A 27,405-nucleotide genomic window follows, 5' to 3' on the forward strand; every position below is an offset into this window, starting at 1 on the left:
TCAAAATTAAATGTCTGACTCTGAATTACTCAATTGCTATATCATTCTTCAATTAATTGTTTAACATACTTTTTCTTACTTGTATTTTGTTTATAACATTTTACATGCAGTATGTATATCTATGTTATCATTTTACTGATTGGATGATGAAGTCCACTTGTTTAATGTAACCAGCTGGCATTCAATACTATGACGTTACCTACGGAATCTGTTATGATGAAAGTATATTGTAATGTCAGAGACACGCTCCTGATTTTAATTTCTTTTTGTCTTCCTTCCGCCCCCTTGCACAATGCCATTTGATGTAGACAGCTGGCATTGTATACATATATATACTATAATATAGGGACATACTGAATGTCTCTGATTTTAACTTCTGCGTCTTCCTTCCTCCCGTCCCCAGACGAGAACTCTGTCATCCTTGCACATTGGTATGATGAAAGCATGTCATACTCTCAAAGAGACATGAAATGAATGATCCTGAACTTCTTTATCTTCTTTTCCCCCCAGACGAGAACTCTGTCGTCCTCGCACGTTGCCGAGGTAATGGAGGAGGAGGATCGGGCCAGCGTGGCCTCGGAGCAGTCCGAACCGCCCATGGGCACGGCAACCGCGGGCTTCAGCCGCGGGTCCCGCCTGCGGTCCAGCCTGCCCGTGGTGCGCACACCCATCCTCAGTAAGGAGAAGTCAAAGGGTAGGCTGTTTGTTTGTGTGTTTTGTTGGTTGCAAAATGAATTTTGGTTAAGACTTGGCAATTGACTGGAAAATAGGGTTGAAATTAAGCAGATTTTTTTTTTCTGAGAAAGAACTACCAACCAGTTGTTTTCCTACTGTTTTGAAACTCAGCTGAAATTCAATGTCGTATTGAAAAACAAAGAGTATTCTAGCAATGCATATATTTGAGAAAGACAGTTGTGAATGGAGTGGTGGGAAATTTGTTTTTCTGGAGGTATGAAAAAAATATCAAAGAATGACATTTCTCTCCTAACCCATTGACAAATCAGTGTAATTTTTGTTTTGTTTTCGAACAAGGTTTAAACAATTTATGCACCAAAATGCTGAAATGGTAGGATTTGATCTGCATGTTTGTGAATTATTTTCAGCTGAGGTTTCAGTTTTGACCAGCAATTTTATTAGCCATCACATTCCAACAGAAGTCCATTCTTTGCTCCTGTCAGAAATGTCAGCTGCCCCACCCACAAACTTAAACACACCTTTCAGAAACCCAGACAGGTGTGTGTGTGAGAACACTTGTACCTGACAGATGAGACCACACACCTGTGTTACACCTGTCTTACCTGGACAGGACCTGTCACCACCACAGCTACTTGAAAATGGGAGGGAAAGTTTACTAACTTTTAAGTTACTGTCTGGACATGGACGTGGGTGTAAGTGGGTGGGGCGTGACAACCCAGGTCAGGTTAGAACAAGCCGTGTGACCAGAAAGAGAGTCAAGCTTGTAAAGCCCTTATTTCATTCATTCTCACACTTTTTACATGTAATTTTCAAGAAGAGGCAAGACATCAAATCTAAAAGCAATAAATTTTTGAGAGAAAAAATGGAGAAATGATAACCTAGGGTCATCTTAGAACAATACACACCTGTGTTACACCTGTTTTACCTGGACAGGACCTGTCACCACCACAGCTACTTGAAAATGGCAGTGAAAGTTTATTAAGTTATTGCCAGGATGTGGGTGTTAGTGGGTGGGGTGGGTGACAACTTGGGTCAGGTTAGAATAATGGGTGTGACCAAAAAAGGAATCAAAATAGCAGAGTCCTCATTTTATTCATTTTAACACTTTTTACATGCAAATTTTCAGGAAGAGGCAAGGCATCAAATTCAAAAACAACAAACTTGGGACAAAATTTAACAACATCAAAAAATGACAACCGGGCATCAGGGTTGGTGTTACCAGAAAGGGGGTCTTGCTTGCAAAGTTCTCATACTTTTTAAGCGCTGCAAATTTTGAGGTGTAAGGCATCAGATTTAAAAACAATGCATTAACTTGTGACAGAATTTTTAAAAATATGAAGAAATGGCTGAACAAATGACAAATAGAAAAGAACAGTTAACAATGACAGGTAAAGAACAATCAAATGTCAGATCTAATAAGAAAATACAATTATAGCGTATTGTACAAGTCCATGTAAACATCATCAGTTTATGTGTATTGTATCATACCTGTAAGTGTTATAGAACTGTGCTAGTTTGATGTGAAGAGCACCAATTCAGATGTAAATGTTTCTTGTAAAGTGTGAACAGCACAAGTTAGATTAGAATATTTTCAATGTGTAACTGCACCCATAAGCCTAATTAGCACAATTAACACATAATACGTAACTGCACCACTATGGCTAATCCATAATGCACATAACAACATCAATTAGTTTTCAAATACATGATTTTAACATAGGCACCTAGTTTAGCTGTAGATTCACTAGTTTTCTTTTTTTTTTGTTTCCTTTTATGTTTACATCGTAACCCAGACTTGTTGTCAGTGCTTGACTTTTTCTATTGAGGCCTCGTGTTGCGATGGCTACAGGGTTATGCCAGGTCATTGACCCTGCATGACCTGAGGTGACCCCATGTTTCCTCATCACCAAAGACAGTATTTTTTTCATATTTAGAATACAGATATTCTAAATGTCAATTTTAAAAGTGCAAAAAGACCCCGTTTGCAACATTTAATTATGAAATTGACTTAAGACAGTAAAGTGAAGACTTGAGCTTCTAAGTAACTATGTTTTTTGAAAACAAAAAATCAGAATCTGGATCTGTCATACTGCATATTATGAATATCAAATGAAAAGTCGGGTTTACACACAATTTTGATAGAAGCCCAAAATGTACCAAGATCTTAAGAAACATATGTCAAGCACTGCCGACAAGTTCCTCCCTGTGTTACATCTTGTTTTTGGTTTGTTTTGTTTATGTTGGAGAAGGAGGTGGTAGGAGCAGGCTTGTGTCCCTGGGTGAGTAGTAGAGAAGGTGCAGGAGGTGAAACAGTAATCAGGAGGACATGGGGAAGTTGCCAGAACCGAATTGCTAACAGAAATGTAACTCTGTATACTTTTATACTTGTATCTTTTTATCTTGCCAGACATAATCAATGATAATGGCTTAGGCAATTTCAAAATTTACGTTAAGTACAAAAAGTTGACCATATTTGTACCCTGGGAGCCAGACAGGACCGGGTAGCTAGCGAGTTTTTTTCGGGGTCAGCCCGCCAATCTCACATTAGCGCTCCAGAGAGTTAAAGCCCGAAATTATATCTCCTCGAAATATTTGGAAATTTGATGTGTTTTTTTCAGTATACACGGTTAGGTGGATCTCATCGGGCTTAAACTCCCCTGGGAGCTAATTGGAGATCGGCGGGCCTGACTGCCCAGTCCAACTGGCCCCCAGGGTATTTGAGGCTCTGGCAACTTGTTCCAGTAGTCAGAAATGCCTAATCTTGTAGATAGTCACTAATTTTCAATCAATGACAATCCTTATGTCATAAATCACAAGTTAGATCATTCGACTCTGTAGTGGATAGTAAGATTCAATAATCCAGCTATGTCCCCTGTCACTAGATAGAAATCCATTCTCCCTTCTTCGTTGCTCTTGAATAAAATTTATAAATCTTTGATAGTTCAAAGAATAATCAGTTTGTGTTGTCATAGCTACATAAATGTTCTTAAATTCTCTATACATTTGTAATTAGCTTCCCTCCCCTTAAATAGAACCTATAGGTACTGGTGCCCACTTAGAAAACAAGCCATTATCCATAAAATCTGTGAAACTATTTGTAAGATTTTCATAAGCTGTCCTTGAACTACATGTACTTTATCCTGGAATGATAGTTGTAAACTTTCTGTCAATCTTGATTTTCTCTAGCTTGGATTATCAATAAACTAAAAAGAATAAAGGTTTTCAGCAAAAGATATTATTTCTTGACATCCCAATATAGGACCATGCTCCATCTGGGTCTACCGAAAGTGCGAAAAGGAACGAAAAGGAACAAAAAGGAACGAAAAGGAACGAAAAGGAACGAAAAGGAACGAAGTATGAAGCAAATTCAAATAAAATCGATGGTAATATTAGGAAAAGGTAAACAGCAAATTCAAATAAAATCGATGGTAATATTAGGAAAAGGTAAACTGTGATCGGCAAATGCATTTTGCGGCTTGTTCCACGAAATTCCTATAGCAATGGTTCAATGGAGGAATGAATATTGATGAGACCTATCTATGCATATCTATGTTCATGTACGTGTTAATGTGGTTATAACATTCCTTAGAATATCCATATTACATTTATATTATAAAATTTCACAAGAAGAAATGGATTATGTCGAGAACGATTGCGCATATTTTATCATAAAAAGCCATGCTATGTGGATATAGTTGTTAAAAAAATGCAATGATAGCAAAGTTACAAGTATATGTATTGCACAATTTGTAAGAACTTGACCTTAGAGAAATATAGGTCGCATGTTCGAACCCAGGGAAGTCGACGATCGGAAGTTCGAGCCCAGCATGTTGGGAATTATTTTTCCTTCCTTTTTTTTTCACACTTTCATTAATATTAATACAACGCCTTAAATTTGTTTTGCAACCAGGACATCTAAACCCGGCATTGGGATTTTTTATCATCAGCGAGGGCCTGATGTCGGTCGCAAGAGGCAGAAATTTATTTGTATTGAATATGACGGAAAATTGTTGACATAAATTGTATTTACCAATATCCTTTGCACAAATTCCTCACGTTGGCACCTTTCTTCCCGCCAAAATGATGAATACTCATGGTACAACTTGATGAAATCTCTTTGGTACAATGTATATATGTCTCTCCTTTTACAGCTTTTCTTTCGTTGTGAACGAGCGAGAAGATATGTCTCCAGTCTCCAGAAAACCATGTTGTTGGCCCTGTTAAAAGGAGCTGTCATGCTCGTGGGGCAGCAGTTTATTAGCATATCTTTCCTGACCGGATTTCGCGGGTCATTTGCATGCGGCGCTCCCCTCTAGGGAGAATAAAAGCCACCCAAATACAACAACAACGTTACAATCTTGCCTCATCCTGAAAATGTATAATAATCGATATTCATCTACCACTCAATGAATTTTAGTCCTTACTTTCTTATCTCAGTTCGGTTTCTTTGTATTTCGCAGATCTTCAAAGAATAACTTAGCCACACAAAAACAACAGCCTGAAACAGCGCTGTAAAAATTTGATAATGTCAAATTCTCGGTAAAATAAAACACGTTTCATAGGCTTCTAACGCCCGCAGTACCGATTCCTTATATTCTCATTGATTTTATGTAAGTTTGCGTCATTCTTCGTTCCTTTTCGTTCCTTTTCGCACTTTCGGTACACCGGTCCATCTGTTGTATCTGTTCCAAAAAAGCACACCCTGTCATTGTCTTGTAAGATTTGTCTATTGTTTGAGAGAGGCTTTTGTTTGGTGTCCTTGAGCAACTCAATTTTTAAATGATGTCAAATTTCTTCCTTCTTTCTCAATATGTTCCCTTCTAAAAATGTCTTAAACTTCAACAAGATGGACATACATGTAGCTAAACCCAGATCCGTTTCCCATCTCCCAGGTATCGTGTACCTGCAAGTAAACGATGAGACGAAGCGGTCCATCATGCCTAACGAGGTGACGGGGCTGGACACGGTGCGAGCGATGTTCGTGCGAGCGTTCCCTCACAGACTCACCATGCAGATCATGGAGCAGCCTCACGTCAAGATCTACATTCGGGACAGCAAGTCGGATGTCTACTACGAGCTCGAGGAGATGAAGTGAGTTTCAGGCTTTCCTTCTTATGTAAAATTGTATGTAGTTTGTATGTCCTGTTTCGATGAATAAAGACAGTCACTCTTTTTACACAACCATTGCATAAAGCTGTCTGTACGTATGTAAATACTTTATATTTTGTGACCACATCTGAATCAGCAGCGACACCTATCCTGCAGTACAATGTGAACCAGAATTTTCATGATGGTCACCAAAATATTAGTGAGTATAAAGCAATCATTGTGTAAAAAGAGTCTCTTTATTCATTCGTGACCTGTGTGGACTTCTTGCGCAGTATTGTGTGTACCTCTTGTTTGAGGCTCAGCTGATTTGTACTCTTCTATATACAAGCTTATGTATAGTCAGAATCTTTTGAACCTTCTTGGTGGAGTTAATCATAATGATTGCAGTTACAGTCCAAAACAGTTTTCAAACCCTGTATATACCCTTGATGGGGTAATGGTACGACCCAAGCACTGACCCATCCCAGTACCGTGGAGTTTCTTCAAGTAGTCTGACCCTGTGTCTTAGCAATGAGGTATAAACACAAGACGTCTTGACTGGTGTTCTGGGTGACTTCCTTGGAAGTGTTTGCCGCATGCTTGTGAAGTCTCGCATTTTTCAGGAAACTGTGTACTCTATGGGTCATTCGGGTTTCCATGGCGATGTCAAAATAAACAAAACACGACGTGAGAACATCAAAGCAAACGAGATGTCTTCCAGTTGTAGATGTGTGTGATACATTGTGTATTTGTCATTCTTTCAGTCATTCATTCATTCATCTCAATCGGACTGAATCAGTTAGAAGAAAAGTGTTGCATCTTGTCTGACACATAATACAAAAGTTGCTGTAGCAACTGGATGGATGTTGTAAAGGTGCTTAAAAACTTTTGACTGTGTATCTTACAATACATGTAGCTGGATGTCTTAAACCATTGACTTGTCTGAAACATATTTCAAATTGTCATTTTTCATAGTTCAATGTAACACATTTCAAGTTGTAATTCATGTGGGAATATGCTTCCATTATCTTATGTTACAGTTACTGTAGCAATTTTATTTGGGTAATTTTTGGAGATGATTGTTACACCAATCAGTAATTGTTAGAAATTCCTCATTTCTGGTGGTTTTCCATATGTTCAGTTCAATGTCAAGTATAAGTCATGCACTTACAACCCAATCACAGGAAGTGGGTGAGTGGCTAGAGCACTGTGCTTTACGTGTTGTCTAAGTGATACTTATCTTATCATCATGGATAACATACTAGTGCAACAAAGTTCTGAAGTATGTACTACACATTATCTAGTTTGAACTTGACCTGTGATGAACTTGTGTCCCCCTCTCCACCAGTGTTTGTGCTGATCTGTTTTCTCCATAGCTCTGATAACAGCTAAGGTAAACCCTGGGATGACTTGGCTGTGAACCAAGCTCAGGGGTAAGACTTTAACTGGAACCATTTGTTCAGTGGGCAGGGTTGGGCTATGGTTTACACATGCCACAAACACCCACGGTGGGGGAGGGGGGCGGAACTTATACAACTTGTAGATTTCACAGTTCTACAAACAGGTTCCGAAATGTTTTTACCATTTTTTCTTAGTTTTGTTCATTCTGATGATTTAAGTTTGAAATCCGAGTCTGTCTTGCTTCCGGCTTGTCACTCTCCTTCTTTATAAGAAGACTAGTACTGCTTGTCTAAGTCTAGACGATGAATTCACTAGGTCCCCAAGGTGGTCCTCTTATACAAGTTTGACTGTACTTTCTCGCCTGTATTTACATTGATGACATTGAATGTAATAAAGTTCAAGTACAAATGGAAAGTTTAGGGATATACATGTCAGATAAACCTGAGTTTGACCTGAGGTGCCTCCAGCAGCCCTGTCTTCTATCATAATCTGGATGTGTCAGCTGATGGCCAATTTAACACATTTCTGTGATTCTCAGACTTTTCAAACTATGGATCATGATAGAAAGGGGGAAACAAGCTGAGATTTAAAAATTGGAAAAATCAAATTACCATTGTAGAAAACAGAATAAACAGCAATAAAAATCATTCTCAAATTTGACCTTGTTTCTGAAAAAGACCAGGTTTACTGGAGTGTTGATTTTTTATGATAACTTTTTTAGGAGACCAGTATTTGGATAAAAAAGAACTAATGTTAGACTCTACTTGACTCTTAATCTCCAAGCAGATCCTATGGTAGCATAAGATAGTATCAAAAGATGGCAGAAGAGTGAAGCTGGCTTATAGGAGTGTGTTTTTCTACATGGCAAATGGACACCTCTTGGCTGATTATCTCCTCGCCAGTTTGGTACTATCTTATGCCATTGTAGGATCTGCTTGGAGATTACTTGACTCTTATTTCTCAGAGGATATCATTTTCAGATTCTTACTTCTCCGAGAAGCAAGTATTTTTGTTGTGAAGGCCTAAGGCACGTGTAACTTCTCTCAGAATGTCAGCATCTCTGGCAGAGAAAAACTTTAACTCAGACTTCTTGGAAGTTGCAGACAAACTTGGCATCTACGGCTGATTGTAACCAGGGGACCCAGGAGTCACACCGGCTAGCCCACCCCTGTGGGAGTTTATTGGTGACATTTTCTGGTGTATTGACTTTGGCTTCATGCCTTGAAAGGAAAATCTTGTAATTTTGACAGATGGATGATAAATTGATGGCATCACTCATAACCTAAGTGACATGATGCCAAAGTGAAACCATATCTGCAACCCTGTGATCTTTATTTCCAGTCATCACAGACTGAAGACATTGCATTTTGCTTTTTTGTTACCTGGTAGTGCAGTGTAACCCGCAAGTTAGCCAAGCCCGCGACACTACCGGCTGCTCGTCGGTAGCAGTCGCTGACGAGCAGCCGGTTAAGTATCGCGGGCTTGGCTAACTTGCGGGTGTAGAGGGTACAGTCCGGCCATCGAGGTAAACCATGAAGTTGAAGCCCAGAGCTGGACTTACTGGACAGACCAGCCGCATGGAAGCACAGTGTGAAGACTATCCGACTGCTGCCCACCCCTGTGACAGGGATCCCAGCAGCAGTATAGTCAAAAATGGATACGACGGCAGTGTATTACTTATAGTTTGATACTTCCCAGACTACCACAGTATGTCTTGAAAACTGTCCAAAATGAGAGGAAAAAATGCCTGTCATCTACTTATGCAGGAAGGATCACATCGTAAATGAATCAATGGAAATGTTTTGTTTTTTTGCTAAGACATTATAGTTATAAGGTATCCAGAGGATGTCACCCTAGATGTTATTGAGGCATGACATCTCTGTAATGGGACTGGGTTGAGTTTCTTTTTAGACTTGTGCAGGGAGACTGGGTTGAGTTTCTCTTGAAGACTTCAGACCAGTGCCAAGACATTAGATACCAGGATTGAGGATTAAGACATCTTAAGGAAGGGTGGGGTAAGAAATGGGACATCGTCTCATTGCCAAAAGCCTGTCTGTCAAGCTTGGACAGAGCAACTGTGACACGTGCCTGTCTGTATATTACATGTAACTCCGCACATCAGGAATCACAAATTGCTTGGACTGTGCATGAAACATCCTGGTCATTTGTTTTTGCCTGTTTTTTACTTCATCTCCTTGAAAAATGGAGGGATTGTTTTTGGTGTGTGTGGATCTTCCTTTCCGTGTGTTTGTGTTTCCCGATATTTGTGGTCAGCATAACTTTAAAGCCTTCGGAATGTAATAATATTTGGTTTTTGTAAAGGTTTGGAGAAGACAAAGTTCAAGGTAGATTTTGCCCCCCCCCCCCCCCTGCTTGGAGGGTAATCTTCTATAGAACTTAAAAGGCCAATTTTGTTCTATCAGTAATAAACAAGGACATAAAACAGCTGCATGTAAGGCAAACAACCCTGTCCACTTGGTTTAGATTATGGTAAAATACCCATAAATTACAGGCTGAAAACTCGCCAAGCATCTAAATGTTCGTGTATGTTATCTAGACAGGTTGTCTATCAGGCATGGGAAATAACTGACGTTGGAAACGATTACCAACCCCCCCCCCTCGTACTCACAGCCATATACAAATACTGAGGGCCTAGCATATATATGTACAATGTATATTCAGCCACCTTAATCTTATGTAATTCCTAATCAGATTCCTTCAAATAACAGTGTTTTTTTAAAGCATGATTTTAACGCAATGATTTAAGGGCTATGCTGAATTGATTGTAGTTTTCTATGACTGCCAAGAATTTTGAGTGGTTTGTAATGAGTACTATAACCCCCATGCAGACTCCCATGCTGTTGCTACAGCTTGACACCCCCTATACAGACTCCCATGCTGCTGAAGGCTGACCCTGTCTGCAGTTGTTAGAAAGGTGTTGATATTCAGTACTGCCTGATATATCCCACATGTTGGAACAAGGCCATAATTTTCAGCAAACAGCAATAAAAGTGGTGTTCAAAAAGCCGCCATGGCGACACGTGCACATGGGACCTGACATTGGTTACTGTGGTTTGTGGGTTGTTTATGTTTGCCACTGCTAGAGATGTCCCATATGTCCGACTATGACCTCAGTTACCTTAAACAGTAGTTAATAAAAAGGAGTGTTTTAAAACATGGCGTCGAGTGCACACACTTTTACAACCACATGGAAAGATTACACTTTTTGTTTTGGTTTGTAGCTTTTGGTACTGCTAAAGATGTCCCATATGTCTGACTATGACCTTAAACAATGTCAATAAAAAGGGATGTTTGAAAACATGACGGTGACGAATGCACACACTTTTACTAGCCCATGAAAGGAATTGACACTTCTTGTTTTGGTTCGTAGCTTTTAGCACAACTAGAGATGTCTCGCATATTGGAGCATGGCCACGTCAAACAAACTGTAAAAGTTTACTACTGACCATAAAATCCCCAGTGACATTTCACCAGCTGTTAGCTAAAGTCATCCCAGGCCATGGTGTAATACAAAATGTAGTTCAGTCGTAAAGTACAATGTAGCCACAATATTTGCAAAATGCCAAGGACAATATTGTGTATTTTCCCCCATGCAATTCTTATTAGTGCCACAACACAGCATTGTTTTATCACAATATAGAGTGAATGTATCTTGGTATATTGGTTATCTACCACACAGAACGTTTTGGTAGTTATTGATTGATTTCAACATCGTCTTGATTAAGAAGTTTTCCCTTTGTACCAACACTCAAATTTTGCTTTTGATTAGTCTAAGGGGGCGGTGATGTTAGCTTTGGATGCAAAAATTTGAGAATGAACTCCATGTAATTTCTTTGAAGAACGTTAAGTATTTTTTTCTGTCAGTATTTACACTTAGTCTAGCTAACAATATTTTTTTCTTTATTGAATAACTGGGGATCTCGATGTCAGCTGTTGTAATATTGCACTATAAACATGTTTTGATGTGAAAATTTGAGACCCAAGTCCACGTCAGTACATTGGCCTTATTGACATTTGGCAAGAGGACTATATCAACTGTCGAGGGAATTGTTATAGGCAAGGTTGAATATTATCATGCCATGGTAGAGTTTGCACAATGTGAGGTGTTTGTTGTTACTTGGACCCGGTAGACTCCATGTATGTTTTTAGACCCAAAGTTGTTTGGAATTGCCAGACAAGAGTTTTGCCCTTGACTTTAGATAGTCAGAAACATTATTAGAGAGTCTTGAGATTGTGGCAACTGGCTTCCTTACTTTTTTCCCAAGGTATAGACGGCAAAATCTTGGTTTCTCCGTTCTTCTTGTGTTGTTCCTATGATGTTGCTTGTAAAAGATCTGCGTAGAAAATGTCTTTCTATTTTGTATTTGTCCTTTGATGACATCCTCAAACTAACATGTATTGACAGTATTTTTCCCAGAGTTTTCAGTGTGAAGATTGCCTTACAGTGATGTATTCTTTGCACCATTGAGGACCAAGACCAATATTGATGTATGTTGTTTCAGATGAGTTAGGAAAGAGCCTGTCCAATTTACGTATGACCTTCCTAGATAATACGTTTTTAGTAATGACCATATTGATGTTTGTCATTCCAGAGAGGTACAGGACCGAGCGTGTCTGAAGATCCATGTCCCCGGGTTAGCGGACACCCTGCCGATGTACCACACTCCCTCCCCCAACTCCACAGTGTTGATGTTTGTTTGTTTGTTTGTTTGTTATTCCAGAGAGGTGCAGGACCGGGCGTGTCTGAAGATCCACGTGCCCGGGTTAGCCGACACCCTGCCGATGTACTACACTCCATCCCCCAACTCCACAGTGTTGATGTTTGTTTGTTTGTTTGTTGTTGCAGAGAGGTACAGGACCGAGCGTGTCTGAAGATCCACGTGCCCGGGTTAGCCGACACCCTGCCGATGTACTACACTCCATCCCCCAACTCCACAGTGTTGATGTTTGTTTGTTTGTTTGTTGTTCCAGAGAGGTGCAGGACCGAGCGTGTCTGAAGATCCACGTGCCCAGGTTAGCCGACACCCTGCCGATGTATCACACTCCGTCCCCCAACTCCACAGTGTTGATGTTTGTTTGTTTGTTTGTTTGTTGTTGCAGAGAGGTACAGGACCGAGCGTGTCTGAAGATCCACGTGCCCGGGTTAGCCGACACCCTGCCGATGTACCACACTCCCTCCCCCAACTCTACGCTGTCCTCGACAACTGTCTCCAACGTGAGCCTGGTAATCGAAGAGGACGGAACCGACTCGGTCCGGAACGGCCCCTCCCCACGTCCTGACATGGCCAGGTAAAGACATTAAGCATTTGTTGAAGATAACCTCTCTCTCTATATATGTTGATACAGTTTGTTTTGTGTAATATCTTTATGCAATCATGTAGTAATAACTGAGACGACTACCATCTACCCTCACTTGTATGAGCAGCCTTTTAGCTAGCCATGCATCCAGGCATCTTTCGGCACAGGCATCTTTTCGCAAGCTGTTCTAAAAATGATAAAAAATTTGATGCACTTGACACCCTTACACAGTTGAGCAGACCCTCTGACAAGCATGAAATTCTGATTAACCAGAGATTGACTCGGTACATGAGTTAAAGTTAATGTACAGTGTGCCAATACTGTTTATCATGTCTGCATTTTCCAATACTGATTTGGTACACCTTTAACATGCAGAAGGGCAGTCATATCATATAATTTTTTTTCATCGCTATTTCAGACACAGTCCCCGGTACCAGACAGCTGTGCACAACACGTCCCACCAGACCTACCAGATGATCAAGCAGAGCAACGAGCAGAAGATCCAGCAGCTCAGCAACCACGTCTCAGAGTCAGGCAGCTCATCGGAGCACAGCACGCCCAAACAGCAAAGTCCGCAGTCTACAGTACAGAGGCAGCCACACCCGTACCAGGTAACACACCTGTACACACGCCTGTACACACACCTGTACACACACCTGTACACACACCTGTACACATGAGCACAGCACGCCCAAACAGCAAAGTCCACAGTCTACGGTACAGAGGCAGCCACACCCGTACCAGGTAACACACCTGTACATACCTGTACACATACCTGCACACACACCTGTACACACACCTGTGCACATGAGCACAGCACGCCTAAACAGCAAAGTCCACAGTCTACAGTACAGAGGCAGCCACACCCGTACCAGGTAACACACCTGCACACACACCTGTAAACACACCTGTACACACCTGTACACACACCTGTACACACACCTGTACATACACCTGTACACACACCTGTACACACACCTGTACACACAAGCACAGCACGCCCAAACAGCAAAGTCCACAGTCTACAGTACAGAGGCAGCCACACCCGTACCAGGTAACACACCTGTACATACCTGTTAACCTGTACACACACCTGTACACACACCTGTATACACACCTGTACACACACCTGTACACACACCTGTGCACACACCTGTGCACACACCTGTACACATGAGCACAACACGCCCAGACAGCAAAGTCCACAGTCTACAGTACAGAGGCAGCCACACCCGTACCAGGTAACACACCTGTACACACACCTGTACACACACCTGTACACACACCTGTACACACACCTGTACACATGAGCACAGCACGCCCAAACAGCAAAGTCCGCAGTCTACAGTACAGAGGCAGCCACACCCGTACCAGGTAACACACCTGTACACACACCTGTACACACACCTGTACGCACACTTGCACACACACACACCTGTACACACACCTGTACACACACCTGTGCACACACCTGTGCACACACCTGGTGTACACCTGAGCACAGCACGCCCAATCAGCAAAGTCCACAGTCTACAGTACAGAGGCAACCACACCCGTACCAGGTAACACACCTGTACACACACCTGTACACACACCTGTAATCACACCTGTACACACACCTGTACACACACCTGTACACATGAGCACAGCACGCCCAAACAGCAAAGTCAGCAGTCTACAGTACAGAGGCAGGCATATAAACAAGTGTGTTTACTCCCCAAAACAAGTTGGTCTTTGTATACATATTCTTAATATCCCTTTTTCCCCTACAGTCCAGAGGCCCCCCACCCCCCATGAGTGGTCCCCCTAAGCCGGCCCATGCTGCCCCACCCCCTCCTGCGTCCCCGCGGCACACCCAGGGGGGTGCCCCACCCCCTCAACACCAACAGCAGCAGGTGAAGGGCACAATTTGTCAACTGTATTTTCTATGAAAGCTTTTGATCATTGAGTTTTCAAGATTCAGTTCAATTTATGACACATTTACCTTTTACCTGTATTTTCAGGTGAGCCGACAGCAGACAGCGTACTACGTGAGCCAGTCTCAGGCCGCGCCCCAACACAGCATACAGCCTCCACAACACGGCGGTCCCTACCCACAGCAGAGTTCCCCCCACCCCCAGCAAGGATCTCCCCACCCTCAACAGGGACCTCCCCACCCACAGCAGGGATCCCCCCACCCTCAACAAGGATCTCCCCACCACCCACAGCAGAGTTCCCCCCACCCCCAGCAGGGTGCCCCCCACCCCCAGCAAGTAGGCCCCCACCCTCGGACCTCTCCCCACTCCCCACATGTGGCACAGCAGCACGCGACCTACGTTTACTCTGCACAACAGGTGGGTAGGGCAGTTGTATACTTTTCTTCTGGGGAAAATTTATGTTTTAGATACATGTACCATAACTGACAGCTACTTGTAATACCACTACTAGGCATTTTCATCATTTGGTTAGCTGAATGTACTGTAATGAAAAACGAAAGTTGGATGAAAGACAGTTGGTGTTGTCTGTAACGTCTCCCTGTTTGCAAAACCTTTCAAGTTAAGAAACTTTTGTATTGAGTGTGCTCTTTATTCTTTCTAGTCTGTGTGGTGTCACTTTTTTATTCTTTAAAGTTTGCCAAATGGCAATTTTGACTTTTATTTGCTGTACAATGCATTTGAAGTATGTTTGTTGTACATCAAAAGCCCCGTGCAAAAGTTCATGCATGACAGTGAGATGAATCCTTGCTTTTGCTGTAGGTGCCACAGCAGAGAGGACCCCCACCCCAAGGTCATCCACAGAGAGGTACCCCGCCCCAAGGTCGTCCTCAAGGTCATCCACAAGGTCACCCTGGCATGCCAGCTGGAGTACCCAAGTCAGCTAGCATGCCAAACTACTACCAGCAAAGACCTGCACAAGGTACATGTAGTTCACACCTGTCCATTCCGTTATTCACACATGCACAGGACTCTCTCCAGCTCAAGAAATTTTCTTGTGGGGAAGGACAAGAATTTCATCCCATACATCAAGAAAAATCTGTGCATTATGTCATGAAAGTGATGAAGATATATTTTTGTAAGATGTAAATGATAGAATGACAATGAGCGAATTGTGCTCCCAACATTGAGTGGGGTGTGGAAAAACTTAATAAAGCTGGCAACAGCAACCCTTCCACTCACACACCTGTGCTAGGTAAGTATATAGTGTAGTAATACTTATGCCTGCTGCCCATCCTTGGGCATAGACCGCGGACAAGGTGCCTCCATGGCTGCTGAAAATGCTGGTGATTAAATGTTTGGAGAGTGTGTTTTTTGCATTTTGCGACTTGCAGTCGCAAAATGCCTTCTGGCCAGTGTAGTCGCCGTTGTGATGTTGAGATGAACGGACCTGTTCAATCCATGCCAAACATTTGTATACCTGTTAAAACAGGCATTTCTTCAACATGTTCGCACTAGCGCAGTGGTAAAGTTTACGCATTCTAAACCAATGCACCCGGTTCGAATCTGGGGAGGTAGATTTTTTTCAACTTTTTTTTCTTCTCTTTTACATCCATTAAAATACTAATTTTTACATCCATTTGGCCACACCAATTTATTTCTTTGGTTAACGGATTTGCCGCTTCGTTTTTTTGCCGAATAGAAATGAAAATTAAAAAAAACAACTTAAAAATGCTTATTAAAAAAAAAAAAAAATTAAAAATGCCCCGCAACAGAGCTCACTCAAAAACAGGCAATGTGTAGTGAAATTTGCTGCAGTTCACGCAAATTTTAACAGGTGGCGTCTAGATCTGCTGCAGTTCAGGCACATATGTGAATCTCTCCATGCGCCAATATCAGGTTTAGTTACTCTGTTCTATTTATATGACATTCTAATAACTAGAAAAAAACGTTCACACACGCAAACATTGGCAAAATGCCAGCTTTTTTAAAAGCACTTGTTTTAAGATAAGTTGTACATTTTGCCAATTAGGAAGTTAAGTTCAAATGATTGACAAAATTCCATCTCCTTCGTAGGTCCCCGTCCAGCGGGGCCAGGTCAGCCCCACCCCATCCAGAGGTCGGGTTCTGCGGGCCCCCCTCCCGCACATGGCCCCCCTCCCGCACACGCAGGGCGGCACCCCGGCCAGAAGATGCACCCTTCCCAGCATGCACCAGCCATGTACCAAAGACAGACATCGGGGCCTGGCTCAGGTAAGGAGCAGCGCGAGTAGTAACCAAAGAGCAGAGCAAGACATATCTTTTGGGAGGCCAACAGTGAAAATGATATTTGATATCGATGATAAGCTTGCAATATGGATATTTGCCTTATATTGTAGAAAGAGTAGATTTAATGATTGTACTGATGTATCTAACTAGAAAAAAAAGCTGTTTATCAGTGAGTACTTCAAGACACAGAAGAATTTGGGGTGTAGAAATGCGAAGAAAAATATCAAGGATAGGATAGCAAAAATGCTGTTGTACAGGGAACAGGTTGCTGAAACAAATTGAAGGAAAAACAGTAAATTACAGAGATACATGTGATATAATGATTATAGACACATGCAGGAGGAAGCACCAGGGTCATCTGGCATTTAATCCAGGCAGACGCAGCTTTTGTTGCTTAACTTTTCATTTTTAGTTTTCCACTTTTTGCAATTTGTAGAAAAATCTTCAGTTTTTTCTAATCAGTTGACTCTTAGTTTTTGTCTTGATTGCTGTTGTGTGGTTTGGTGCTTTCTTGCTACTGTAGACATTAAAACAATAGTTTTTCCTCCCTAACCCCCCATTCCTAACCCTCCAATCCCATACCTCCCTCCACCTGCTGACCTTGAATGACCTTCCCTAACGCCCTTATCCCCATCCTTCAATCCCATGTCTCCCTCCTCCGCTGACCTTGAACGACCTTCCCTAACGCCCCCCTCCCCCATCTCGGGTGGCTGGACCTCTCACTAACCCAGGTGGCTCTCGTGCTTCCCCCGTCATGGGAGTCCAACCTCGTGGCCGACGCTCTTTACCGCACCTGGCAGGCTCGGACGTGGAGGATGAGGTCATCCAGCAGCTGCGTACAGGTCATCGCCGTGGTTACGGGTCGTCACAGACGTCAGGGACGTCCTCGCCCATCGTGAATGACGATGAAGCAAGGTGAGACTTAGGACAAAACAAAAGGAAAATTTTACAGGCTGAGATCTAAGCTGTACGATTTTTGTATGAAGTAAAAAAAATCACTCAGTAGCTCTGATTGTTATAATATAGTAGACTACTATATGTACTACTTAAAGTTCAGTGCAACGTCAATTTATCCACTTCTGTTTGGTAAAAAATTCTCTATACTTGCATTTCCTCTAGTTCTGAGAGAGTGTAGATTAACGTCAAAGAGCCAGAAGAAAAAGGGCTATAATGTAAAAGATGACAAGGGGACTAAGACTAAGATTGGGGCCTTTCTTTTTTCATTGAACATTTTAAACAACTCCAAAATTAAAGCCACCAAGTTGAATGTTGTATAACTCCTGTCTTGTCTCCCCTGAAAAGCATGTATTTCCCGTCCATAAAACCGAACAGAAAGCGCATGGCGAACATCGAGCAGCAGATCGCCAGCCTGGCGGGGCTGGTGCAGACCGCCCTGACTCACGGGGAGGACGGATCACCTGTAGCCGGCGCGGTGCCAGGAACCGGTAAGGAGGAGGAGAAGGGACGCCATCCCAGCGTCACCAGGTCCGAGAGCTCGCACTCAGGATTCAGTGGTGAGTTGGGAAGCTATGCAGAAATATTATTAACTTTCTACCTGCTGCTTAATCCTATAACAACAAACAGGTACCCTCAAGTTTTGTATCTCAGGATTCAGTGGAGAGTTGTGAAGCCTCAGTCAGTCTGCTAATTTTCAAGTCCTTCCTGCAGATCTTAATTTCTGTAGCCCATGGGCCACGCAACTTCTTACAACCACTACAACAGAGGGCTAGTCCACTGGTAGTGGTCTGTGTGTTCATTTACCGTCTAGTCTTTTCCAAATGTAGAAAAAGCAGTATATGTACCATTTTTCTTGACACACACATTTAAAGAAATTTAGATCAACGATGCTATCATCGACAAAGGTTAGACGTCCGGGTAACAAGATTCTGGTGTCTTAAACGTCTGACTGTTTCCGAAATCATATCCAGTTGCTAATATTAATAAGTAACTGCTTTTTGGCAATGTTGCTGTCGATGTCAGTGACAATTTTTGTCTCCCACAGCTGAGAGCGTGAGCACGGTGTCGGGTCGCGCCTCGTCGCCGCTCCCAGACGAGCGAGTAGCGGAGAAGGCGAAGAGAATCCACCACACGACGCAGGGGCTGAGAGAGCAGCTGAACCAACTCCGCATCATCCACAGACACAACGAGCAGGAGATGAACGAGACATTCGAAAAGTAGGGTTGCTTTTTTTCTCTTACCTTTTTTCCTTGGTAAAGCTTTGGATGTGTTTTCTTGTACCAACACTTTTCCTTTCCTGCCAGTATTTCTGTCTGCCAACTTCCCATTTTTGCACCTGAGCGGAGTGAGGAAAGTTGCATTAAGTGCCTCTGTCAAGGATACAAGATGGATAGTATGGCAGGATTTGAACCCAGAACCTCAGGGTTTGGGGGCAAACACCCTAGGCCTGCAGTCATGCCACACGGGCCATGTCAGTAAATCATTTGAAGTTCATACAACATAATTGCATATTGAACAATTTATCTACATGTAGACAACATTTGACCTTTGCCCTCTGACACAGGGTGAAGCGAGAGATCCAGGTCAGGCTGAGCAGGTCGCCGAGCGGCAGCATTCACCCCGTCAGGACCCAGAGGTCAAGGGTCGACCTGGAGATGCACAACTACCGGAAGAGAGCTGAAATAGTGGAAAAAAAGCTAAGGTAAAACCTATATACGACATTGAAGAAAGAAACTCACAGTTCAGTGCATTTCAGGATGCCATTTCTAAGCCTTAAGCATTGTCTAAATTAAATGCTGAGCAAATCCCCTGTCAGTGACAAGCCTTAAGGTCCAAATCTACACAAATCTACTTCTGTGTTCTGCCCCACTGGCCTGGTGGGATCTGAAGAGATTTGGAGGGAGCCACACCTTGAACCTGATGTAAAACCACTACCACATTTCTTGAAAAGAGTAGGGGTACGGCCAGTGTGCATTGACATAGGCCAATTGTAACGCATACACATGCATTTTACGATCTGTACGTGTTGCGTCCACAGCGAGCTGGAGAGATGGGTTGAGGAGGTCCGTACAGACGTGGTGAACAGACGCTGCAGAGTCAGTGTGGGTTAGTTAGGGTCAGGTTAGGGTTAGGGTTCAAGTTTAACATGTATGTTATGTTTCCCCTGTAGTGAGCTGGAGAGATGGGTAGAGGAGGTACGTACAGACGTGGTGAACAAACGCTGCAGAGTCAGTGTGGGGGACGTGGACGCCATGCTGAAGGCACTAGGCAGGTCTGAGAAGGACTGGAGGGAGCTACAAGGTAAAGTCTATCATAAGTAATAAATCTTCCATATATTGCCTAAGAGATTGCTTCTTTTCTGTGTGTTGAATACTTGGTTACTTGCTCAAGAAAGACCAACTAGTACTGCAATTTTATGGTTTTTATTTTGTGTTTGTCTATTGGTGATACTGTCTGTGGGCTCAAGAATTTTTCCCCTTCATCTCTGTTTCATTTCTTTTCAGTACAATGACAAAGTACAAATCACAAGCATGCCAACTTAACCTCAAGTTAACTTACTACTAATGGTCTATTACATGTGGGGATAGAGACCTTCTTGGTCCACTCCTTAGACAGCATACAAACTCCTGACTTGTTTCCTTGTCCCCCCAGACACATGGCCAGGGCTGAATGAGGAACTGAAGGCCGTTCTGTCGGCTGAGATGGAGGTGGTCGTGCAGGAAGAGAGGTCAGTTGAGCATGCAACTGTTATGTACAAGAAGTAGAAGCAATGTTTGGATGCATCTGTTTGTGTTTCTGCATATCGTAGTATATATCAGCATAGGTTGAGATGTTCTGCTTGCAAGTTGTATGTAGATGGGTTGTGGTAAATGCAGTATTTGGTATCTGTAGATCTTGGGAAGACAAAGTTCAGGGTCAATTTTTGTCCTCTAAGGGACTTTCTTTGTTGGAACTAATTGTTGTACAGGTATATGTACATAAAGCATTCGGAACTGATAGCACTGGGACTGGGAAACATTGGAAGAGCCCATTGTCTAAAATTCACTTGAAGGTTAGGAACTGGGAAGCCATAATATCTGGTCATCTGTTGTGCTGTGGATTGTATGATGCCTGAGACAAAATTTTCTTTTTTCTGCAGGTTTGTTAAGGATGAGACAGATAAGGTGGAAGGTGCACTGAAGAGAATCAAGAAACTGACGGGGACGCTGCACACGTTACAGAGGTGAGATTGGTGAACATATGGTTGAATGTTGATAATTTCTGCAAATTGAGTCATCCCCAAGGAAAGGGAAATCTTTTAACTGTTGACACTTAATACAGCAACATATACTATATAGTACATGACAATGATCAATGTAAACAAGTTGCTACAGTCAAGATTTATGAGCCCTTTATGAAACTCTAACATAAGAATATTTATTTGTCAACTACTGTGAAACGTTTGGTTCTTAAAAGATTGAGTTGGCAAAACCACCAAATGTACTTTTATGATAGAACAACCAGACTTAAAAACTTTCATTCAATCATCTGTTCCTCCCAAGTTCAGTTTTTGGTTTCAATGTAAACCATAGATTTAATTTTAATTTTAGTCCTGGCCCTGTTTCCCCCCCAGACTAGCATCAGTACAGGAGCACCGCCCGGCGCAGGTTCCTGTGTTCGAGCAGAAGGGAGAACCTGACCAGGAGAAACTGCTGGAGGAGATCAAGGGTCTCACACCGGACCACGAGAAGAGACTGCAGAGCATTCAGGTTGGTCATTTTACCTGTAAAACAACAAAGAACTTCTGAGACTTGCCCTCATTGACTATTATAGGAAAACCTGTGTTACACAGTCAACGATAATTGTTGATCGTGAGAAGGTCCCACTTTTAAACATCAGCAGACAATTTGTCATGTTAACTTAATAGATCACCACTTTCTTTTCTAGGTTGGCTGCATGCTTTTTGGGACATATTTGCCACAATGCATGTACATGTAATTAGTACATTCTCTCTTCCAGCCTCATTGGGAATTATGTTGGGAGTGCTTCAACGCTGAATGTTGGACTTTATATTATTTTTGCTTAACTTATCATAGTTTGGTTTCAGTGAAAACTTCTGTTCTACTCATGTCATCTTGTTGGTTGTGACCATTTCGTTTTTCGTTTGTGCATGTGATGTGTGTATTCTGTGTAACTTATTCTTTTATCATTATGGTACCTACAATGTACATTATGATCATGAATTCTGCAAAGTACATTTAATTGTATTCATGATTTCTTTCACCATTTGTTCTGCTGTTCGTCTGTGACTTTTAAATCACACCTGTCCCTCCCTTTATCATCTCCCCCTAGCTGTTGGAGGAAAAACTGCAGCAGAGGCGTGTAGCCCTCCTTGCCGCGTTGTTTAAACCGGACTCGTTTCGGGCCCGGTCAAAGGTCAAACAGATTCACCTTTCCAGTAGACGAAAGATGGTATAGTGGTGTGATATTGTGGTCATGCGCTTGTGGGTTTGGTGCAAAGAAAGTGCTAACCCTGGAGTTTTAATACAAGGGACACTGACAAGCTCGATCTAATTTTAATTTAATGGACACTATCTTATTCACCACATCAGCGAATGTCATTCCACCGTCTGTGTTCTTGCCTGTCACAGACTTTTGAGTGCGAAACACTAGAAGCATCAGTCTGTATCTGTACGTTTGTGTGTACACGGTGTAACTCACATCATATCAAATCACAGGATTCCTCCTTCTGTAAGTCTGTGTGTGTATCACTGCTTCCAACCTCAAACCATGGTACTACTCCTCACATTTTGTAAGGGCACAAGTTCAGCATGGGCTGTGTGAACTACAGTTAGTAGAACCTTGGTATAGACACACTGGTCTGACAGTACAGTAGGGTTCAGACCAACAGACCCATGCTTGACACGTGCCCCCTACCCAACAGGCCTCGCCCCAGCCCGCCAAGCCTCCCGAGGACACCGCGAAACCCGAGAAGGCAAAATCCGAGAAGGCGGAACCCGAACCCAAGGAGTCGTCCGTGTCTGAAACAGACAGCTCTCCATCCAAGGAGGAACAGATGACACTAAGTCCGTCTTCGACGTCAGTGAGCTCGGAAACGACCTCTACCGGACAGTCCGACCTTCAGGAGTCCCCGCAGGACCAAACCAAGGTGCCCTTGGCCTGCATGACCTTGAGAATGACCTTGAGAAGAAAAGAACACATTAAATCTGCATGATTGGTCAGCGATTCTTACCCATTGCCTCGCACCAGCGCAAAATGAAGTTTTGGGCCTACGTTTTGCTAAGCATGGCATGTCTTGAGTTGGTTGGCAATGACAAATCGTGATTACATGTACAAGTCTGTGATCACAATCTTAAAAGATATAGGTACAGATAGGCAACGTAGATAATATACGAGTTGTTTGCATGGGTTGTACGTATGCCAATACCGTAGTGTGGAGTGATATGAGTAATGAGTTGCCAGACCAGTCAGTGACGTTTTATAGGTGTTGCTGGCATGGTAGATATTCATGTACAACAAGAGGCAAAGCCCAAACAGGTTATTATAATGGTTATAACTTATATAGGAAATATGATATTAGTCAAACCACTGTTTTTCTAACAATCTTCACAGCTGAAATTTTGGGTCTTCATCTCTTGTTGTGACCAAAAACATAATTATTATAATTCCAGTAACTTCACCTAACCATGTATAGAAACAGTCACTTGGGTGTGCCCTAACTAACCACCTAATGTGTGTCAGCACCGTAACACATTTGACTCAGGGACTCTGTGATAACCTCCGTACCAACCTTCTGTACTAACCCTTTTCCTGACAGGACTCTCCCGCGGTGAAGGCCACACCCCGTCCACTTCCATCCCCAACCAAGCAGCAGGCACGAGAGCTACCCCTTAAGAAGAAGCCAGCCCCCCAGCCCTCAGCTAGAAGCCCCCCTCCAAAACAGCCTAGCATACCCCCTCAAAAACAGGCTGGTACCCCTCCTCCAAAGCAAGCTGTCACCCCCCCTCCAAAACAAGCCAGCACACCTCCTCCAAAACAAATACCCCGTTCAGTTTCTCCCACCAAAAAAGCCCCCAGCCCCACGATACCACTGAAAAAGGAAGACGCAATTGTCGCCATGGAAGCCAAGACAACCCCGCCCCAACCCCCTGTCAAAAAGAGCCCCCCTGCTAGCTCCCCCCCTCCGAAGAAACAGCAACAGTCTGTGCCAACCCCCCCTCCGAAACCTGGTGCCGCCCCACATTCGCCCCCCTGGCAGAAAGAACACCGTTCGGTCTCCCCTCCTATGATGAGACCCGTTTCGCCCCCGGCTAAACCCGACAGCCCGAAAACCTCCCCCAAAAAACCCACCTCCCCGCCACCCTCGCGGGAACCCGGCACCCCGCAACGCGTCCGCTCGCCGGTCAAACCGCCCGTGCCAGAGAAGCCCCACTCGGTCCCGCCTCCACTTCTCACCATTCCACAGCCGCAGCCGGACCAGACCGCCTCACCCGAACACGACGACAATGTAAATGCACACTTACCTTCTTTCTGTGAACATCCGGACAGTCATAGTGCTCACAGTACTTAACAGTCAAACCTGTTACTAGTGGCCACCTCTGCAAAACAACCACCAGCCATCATGGCCACTGACTTTGCCTGTCCCTTAAGCCCCTGTCATCCCAGAACTTCCCCATCCATGGTCAGTGCTTTGTTTGGCTTATCAAAATTCATTGTCTTCTACCGTATATAGATGACTTATAAAAGCCACAGATGACCTTGTTCACAACTAAGTCAATTATCACTCACAAAGGGGCTTAAGATTATTCTTCCCATTGACCCAAACACTAAAACTCCTGACAGTGTCCTATCATGGCCACTAGTCTACTCTGGCCGTTTAATTTGCGTGCCCTTGAGTTGGTCACTATGGACAGGTTTGACTGTTGATATGTTCTTCCATTGACAGTCACTGGACTTTGTGTTTTCCTTTTAAAGTTTGTGTCATTTGTGTGTAACAGTTATTAACAATTAGAAACAGATTAAAAAGTTCCTTTCAAGTCACCATGAAGATACTTCATAGTTGCATGCCGATGCATGTGGTTCCATCACTTTCACATTACATACACCAACAGTTAACGTTACAGTTGTAGTCTTGTAATATTGAGTCCTGTAGTAGACTTAGTGTAGGAATAACGATTAGAAATAGAGTGTTTTACAACAATTTCCATCCTAATGTTTCCCAGGGGAAGGGTAGCTTAAATATGAATGTTGGATTTCATTTATGTCATGGTATAATTATTTGAATCCCCACGCAGTGACCACATGGGGTAAATGCCATCAAATGAAAAGCCTTAAAGTTTATTTCTTAATTAATATGGTAATTCTTATACTGACCACAGCTCCTGATGTTTGAAAGTTGATGTCCTAAGCTCATTTAGGTCTTGTTTGAGTGTTGAATATTGTATATGGTACTGGAGGTGAACATCATTCGTAGCTTGGGAAAATGGAGGTAAATATACAAAATTTTAACCAGACAGTTTGTTTAGGATTCCAACATCATGCAGTAGTCTGCCTTATGCTTTTATGTGCAAACTGAAAATAGTTCATTGATTTTGTATGTGGTATTATTGTAGAACTTAACAATATGCAAGCCTACGATCCTACTCGTTTGCCAGCTGCCCTTTCATTAATGACTTTTCCCCATTAATGTTTTTGTATGGCATGGAAAAGAAATGTGGTTGATGTTAGAGAAATCTTGTAGGTTTGCTGAGGAACCGTAGCAATGCCTGTACCTGAGATTATTGGTAGTTTATCAGTCTGGTGTTGTTTGTTTCCTCCCGCGAAGCTTCCTCCGCCGACCACCGAAGCCACGCTGCAGCGACATAACCGGTTCAGGGCGCTCCAGCGTCTCAAGACCAAATTCATGCAGGTAGCGAATTCGCGTTAATGCATCCCGGAAACACGTGTGGCGTTTTGTCGTTGTCTTCAACGTTGTTGTTGTTGTTCTTGCACGCTTACCCCTGGATGTTTTTAACATATAACGTTGTCAAGTGACGTTGTCAGTGTTTTAACATTGTTAGCCGTAATGCGGTTGATCATTGTTGTTGTGTCATGCATACTTGTCCACTTTGTTCTGGTTGTTGTTGTTTTGCATCTTGGCTGCTTCACGTTTTTAAAAGTTCTGTGCATGTTTATGGCACTGCACCAGTTGTGGTCATTGTTGCACGTTTTCCCAGGCCTCTAACAGTTTATAGTGAGCTAAGACAGGCTTTAAGTACATTAATGTTACTTTCACATTAAGGATCCATGTTGTCATTGTGCACAGTCATGTTTTCACTTTGTTGTTGTCTGGTTGTTTTGTGATCAGCTTTTCATTTTTTCAAGTTCCATACCTATATAAAGATACTGCATGTGCATCCTTTGACATAGCCAAGTTTGGATGCTAAAGCTTATGATAGAAAAATTGTGACACATTTACAGCACATGTCCCAATGATAACTTTCATCGGTCTTTAGTTTGCACCACAAAGCTTTTGCCACATATTGCTGGCCATGTTTTGTGATCAAGTTTACTTCGTGATAACCTTTTGTTCTAATATCGTGAATTCTGAAATGTTCATGTTACTTGCGCACCATTTCGTGTGTATGTATAAGTCAGTGATGTATGAAACTTCTTGACAAGTGCATTTTGATCTCAACTACTAATTCAAAATGTTTTATAATGATTAAATTCATAGCAAGATGAAGTTCATTGTAAACGTGCCTCACGAATTTGTGTCCCCATCTCACGACATTTCTCTTCATCGTTTTACATGTAGCGTCATTTTAAGCCCGTCAAGGTGTGTGTGTCTCGTAACGTTGCTCTTGCCTGCATGAAAATGCGCTTTGCAAGTTTTGCTGATACTGTTTCAAGGCGGTCTAAAAGAGGAGATTTTAAACGTTTACCTTTTTGCATGCAGAAGCCTGCATTGTTTAATGTCAGTGTCACTTTTTGAGCAAGAGACATTTTGATGCCTGTTTATACTGTTAGAAACGATAGTCTTAACTTAAGCTAAGGTTGGGTCTGACTTTCTCCATCTTTCTTTTCTCCGTACTTCTTTGCTAACCTGTTCTCCAAAACTGCTGTAGGAGACCAGCCCCCCTCCCAGCCCTCAGCTCAGCTCTCCAGACTCCAGGAACAACAACAAGGAGTCGCCCAAGTTCGACAAGGAACTCAAGAAGGAGATCAAGAAGCAGAAGAAACTGAACAAGAAAGCAGAGAAACAAAGGAAGGAGGAAGAGAAGGAGGAGAAGAAAAGGAAGAAGAAGCCCCCAAAACTTGAGATGCCCCACAAGGAGCAAGAATATTCCCCAGTACTTTTCCTTTCTTTCTCCAGTCTGTGTTTCTTACTTGTGAACTGCATGGCATGCACTGAAAGATCATGTCTGTATTTTATCACCGACAATATTTGCACACGAGGCAGCACAACATTTTGTCATGAACTTTACAGGCACAGGGCATCAGATGATCATTGTCACAGGGCAAATGTCTGGTTTGCTATTAATTTTATATTTGACTCTGCCACGTTCTAAGGGGAATGTTTCACTTAAGACATACAGGAGGGTGCAAGGTAAATTTCAAGCCCAACCGCTTGAAGGCTGCATAAACCTTACGCTATAGTATGAGGTGAGAGGAATACAAATGATAAGAGTTTAGGATGAGAGGAATATACATTGTAGTGTTGAAAAAAAGAGGAATATATTGTTTGGGATGGAAAGAGTATAGTGTTTCGGATGGGAGGATC

At 42.7% G+C, this 27,405-nt stretch overlaps 3 protein-coding genes across 27 annotated transcripts in view; all 3 read left to right on the forward strand.

Moving 5' to 3' along the window:
* Positions 1-13,199, forward strand: part of LOC118423832 (sickle tail protein homolog) — a 68,321-nt gene extending 55,122 nt beyond the window's left edge. For 10 of the 11 annotated variants that reach the window (XM_035832102.1, XM_035832104.1, XM_035832111.1 and 7 more), the window contains 5 exons: positions 511-694; positions 2,946-2,975; positions 5,589-5,787; positions 12,307-12,495; positions 12,923-13,199. In XM_035832102.1, coding sequence (XP_035687995.1) covers positions 511-694; positions 2,946-2,975; positions 5,589-5,787; positions 12,307-12,495; positions 12,923-13,184 — 864 coding nt within the window. In that variant the 3' untranslated portion in view covers positions 13,185-13,199. The remainder of the gene's footprint in view (positions 1-510; positions 695-2,945; positions 2,976-5,588; positions 5,788-12,306; positions 12,496-12,922) is intronic. The other variant, XM_035832103.1, reaches the window with a different exon arrangement.
* Positions 13,200-13,793: 594 nt separating this feature from the next.
* On the forward strand, positions 13,794-15,209 carry LOC118425088 (proline-rich protein 2-like). Its single transcript, XM_035833907.1, has 4 exons — positions 13,794-13,878; positions 14,277-14,399; positions 14,508-14,837; positions 15,186-15,209. The coding sequence occupies exons 2-4, from the start codon at positions 14,298-14,300 to the stop codon at positions 15,207-15,209; spliced, it is 456 nt and encodes a 151-aa protein (XP_035689800.1). The 5' UTR covers positions 13,794-13,878; positions 14,277-14,297.
* Positions 15,210-15,218: 9 nt separating this feature from the next.
* The window catches only part of LOC118423819 (serine/arginine repetitive matrix protein 1-like), a 24,888-nt gene continuing 12,701 nt past the window's right edge, over positions 15,219-27,405 (forward strand). For 5 of the 15 annotated variants that reach the window (XM_035832075.1, XM_035832072.1, XM_035832078.1 and 2 more), the window contains exons 1-15: positions 15,219-15,399; positions 16,494-16,670; positions 17,417-17,600; positions 17,988-18,199; positions 18,688-18,859; positions 19,207-19,344; positions 19,813-19,943; positions 20,295-20,370; positions 20,782-20,865; positions 21,256-21,391; positions 21,975-22,094; positions 22,567-22,791; positions 25,468-25,551; positions 26,440-26,460; positions 26,750-26,974. In XM_035832075.1, the coding sequence (XP_035687968.1) occupies positions 15,336-15,399; positions 16,494-16,670; positions 17,417-17,600; positions 17,988-18,199; positions 18,688-18,859; positions 19,207-19,344; positions 19,813-19,943; positions 20,295-20,370; positions 20,782-20,865; positions 21,256-21,391; positions 21,975-22,094; positions 22,567-22,791; positions 25,468-25,551; positions 26,440-26,460; positions 26,750-26,974 (2,049 nt within the window). In that variant the 5' untranslated portion in view covers positions 15,219-15,335. The remainder of the gene's footprint in view (positions 15,400-16,493; positions 16,671-17,416; positions 17,601-17,987; positions 18,200-18,687; positions 18,860-19,206; positions 19,345-19,812; positions 19,944-20,294; positions 20,371-20,781; positions 20,866-21,255; positions 21,392-21,974; positions 22,095-22,566; positions 22,792-25,467; positions 25,552-26,439; positions 26,461-26,749; positions 26,975-27,405) is intronic. The other 10 variants (XM_035832076.1, XM_035832074.1, XM_035832077.1 and 7 more) reach the window with 10 other exon arrangements.

Source organism: Branchiostoma floridae, chromosome 10 (assembly GCF_000003815.2).
Source record: "Branchiostoma floridae strain S238N-H82 chromosome 10, Bfl_VNyyK, whole genome shotgun sequence".
NCBI classification, from domain to species: domain Eukaryota; kingdom Metazoa; phylum Chordata; class Leptocardii; order Amphioxiformes; family Branchiostomatidae; genus Branchiostoma; species Branchiostoma floridae.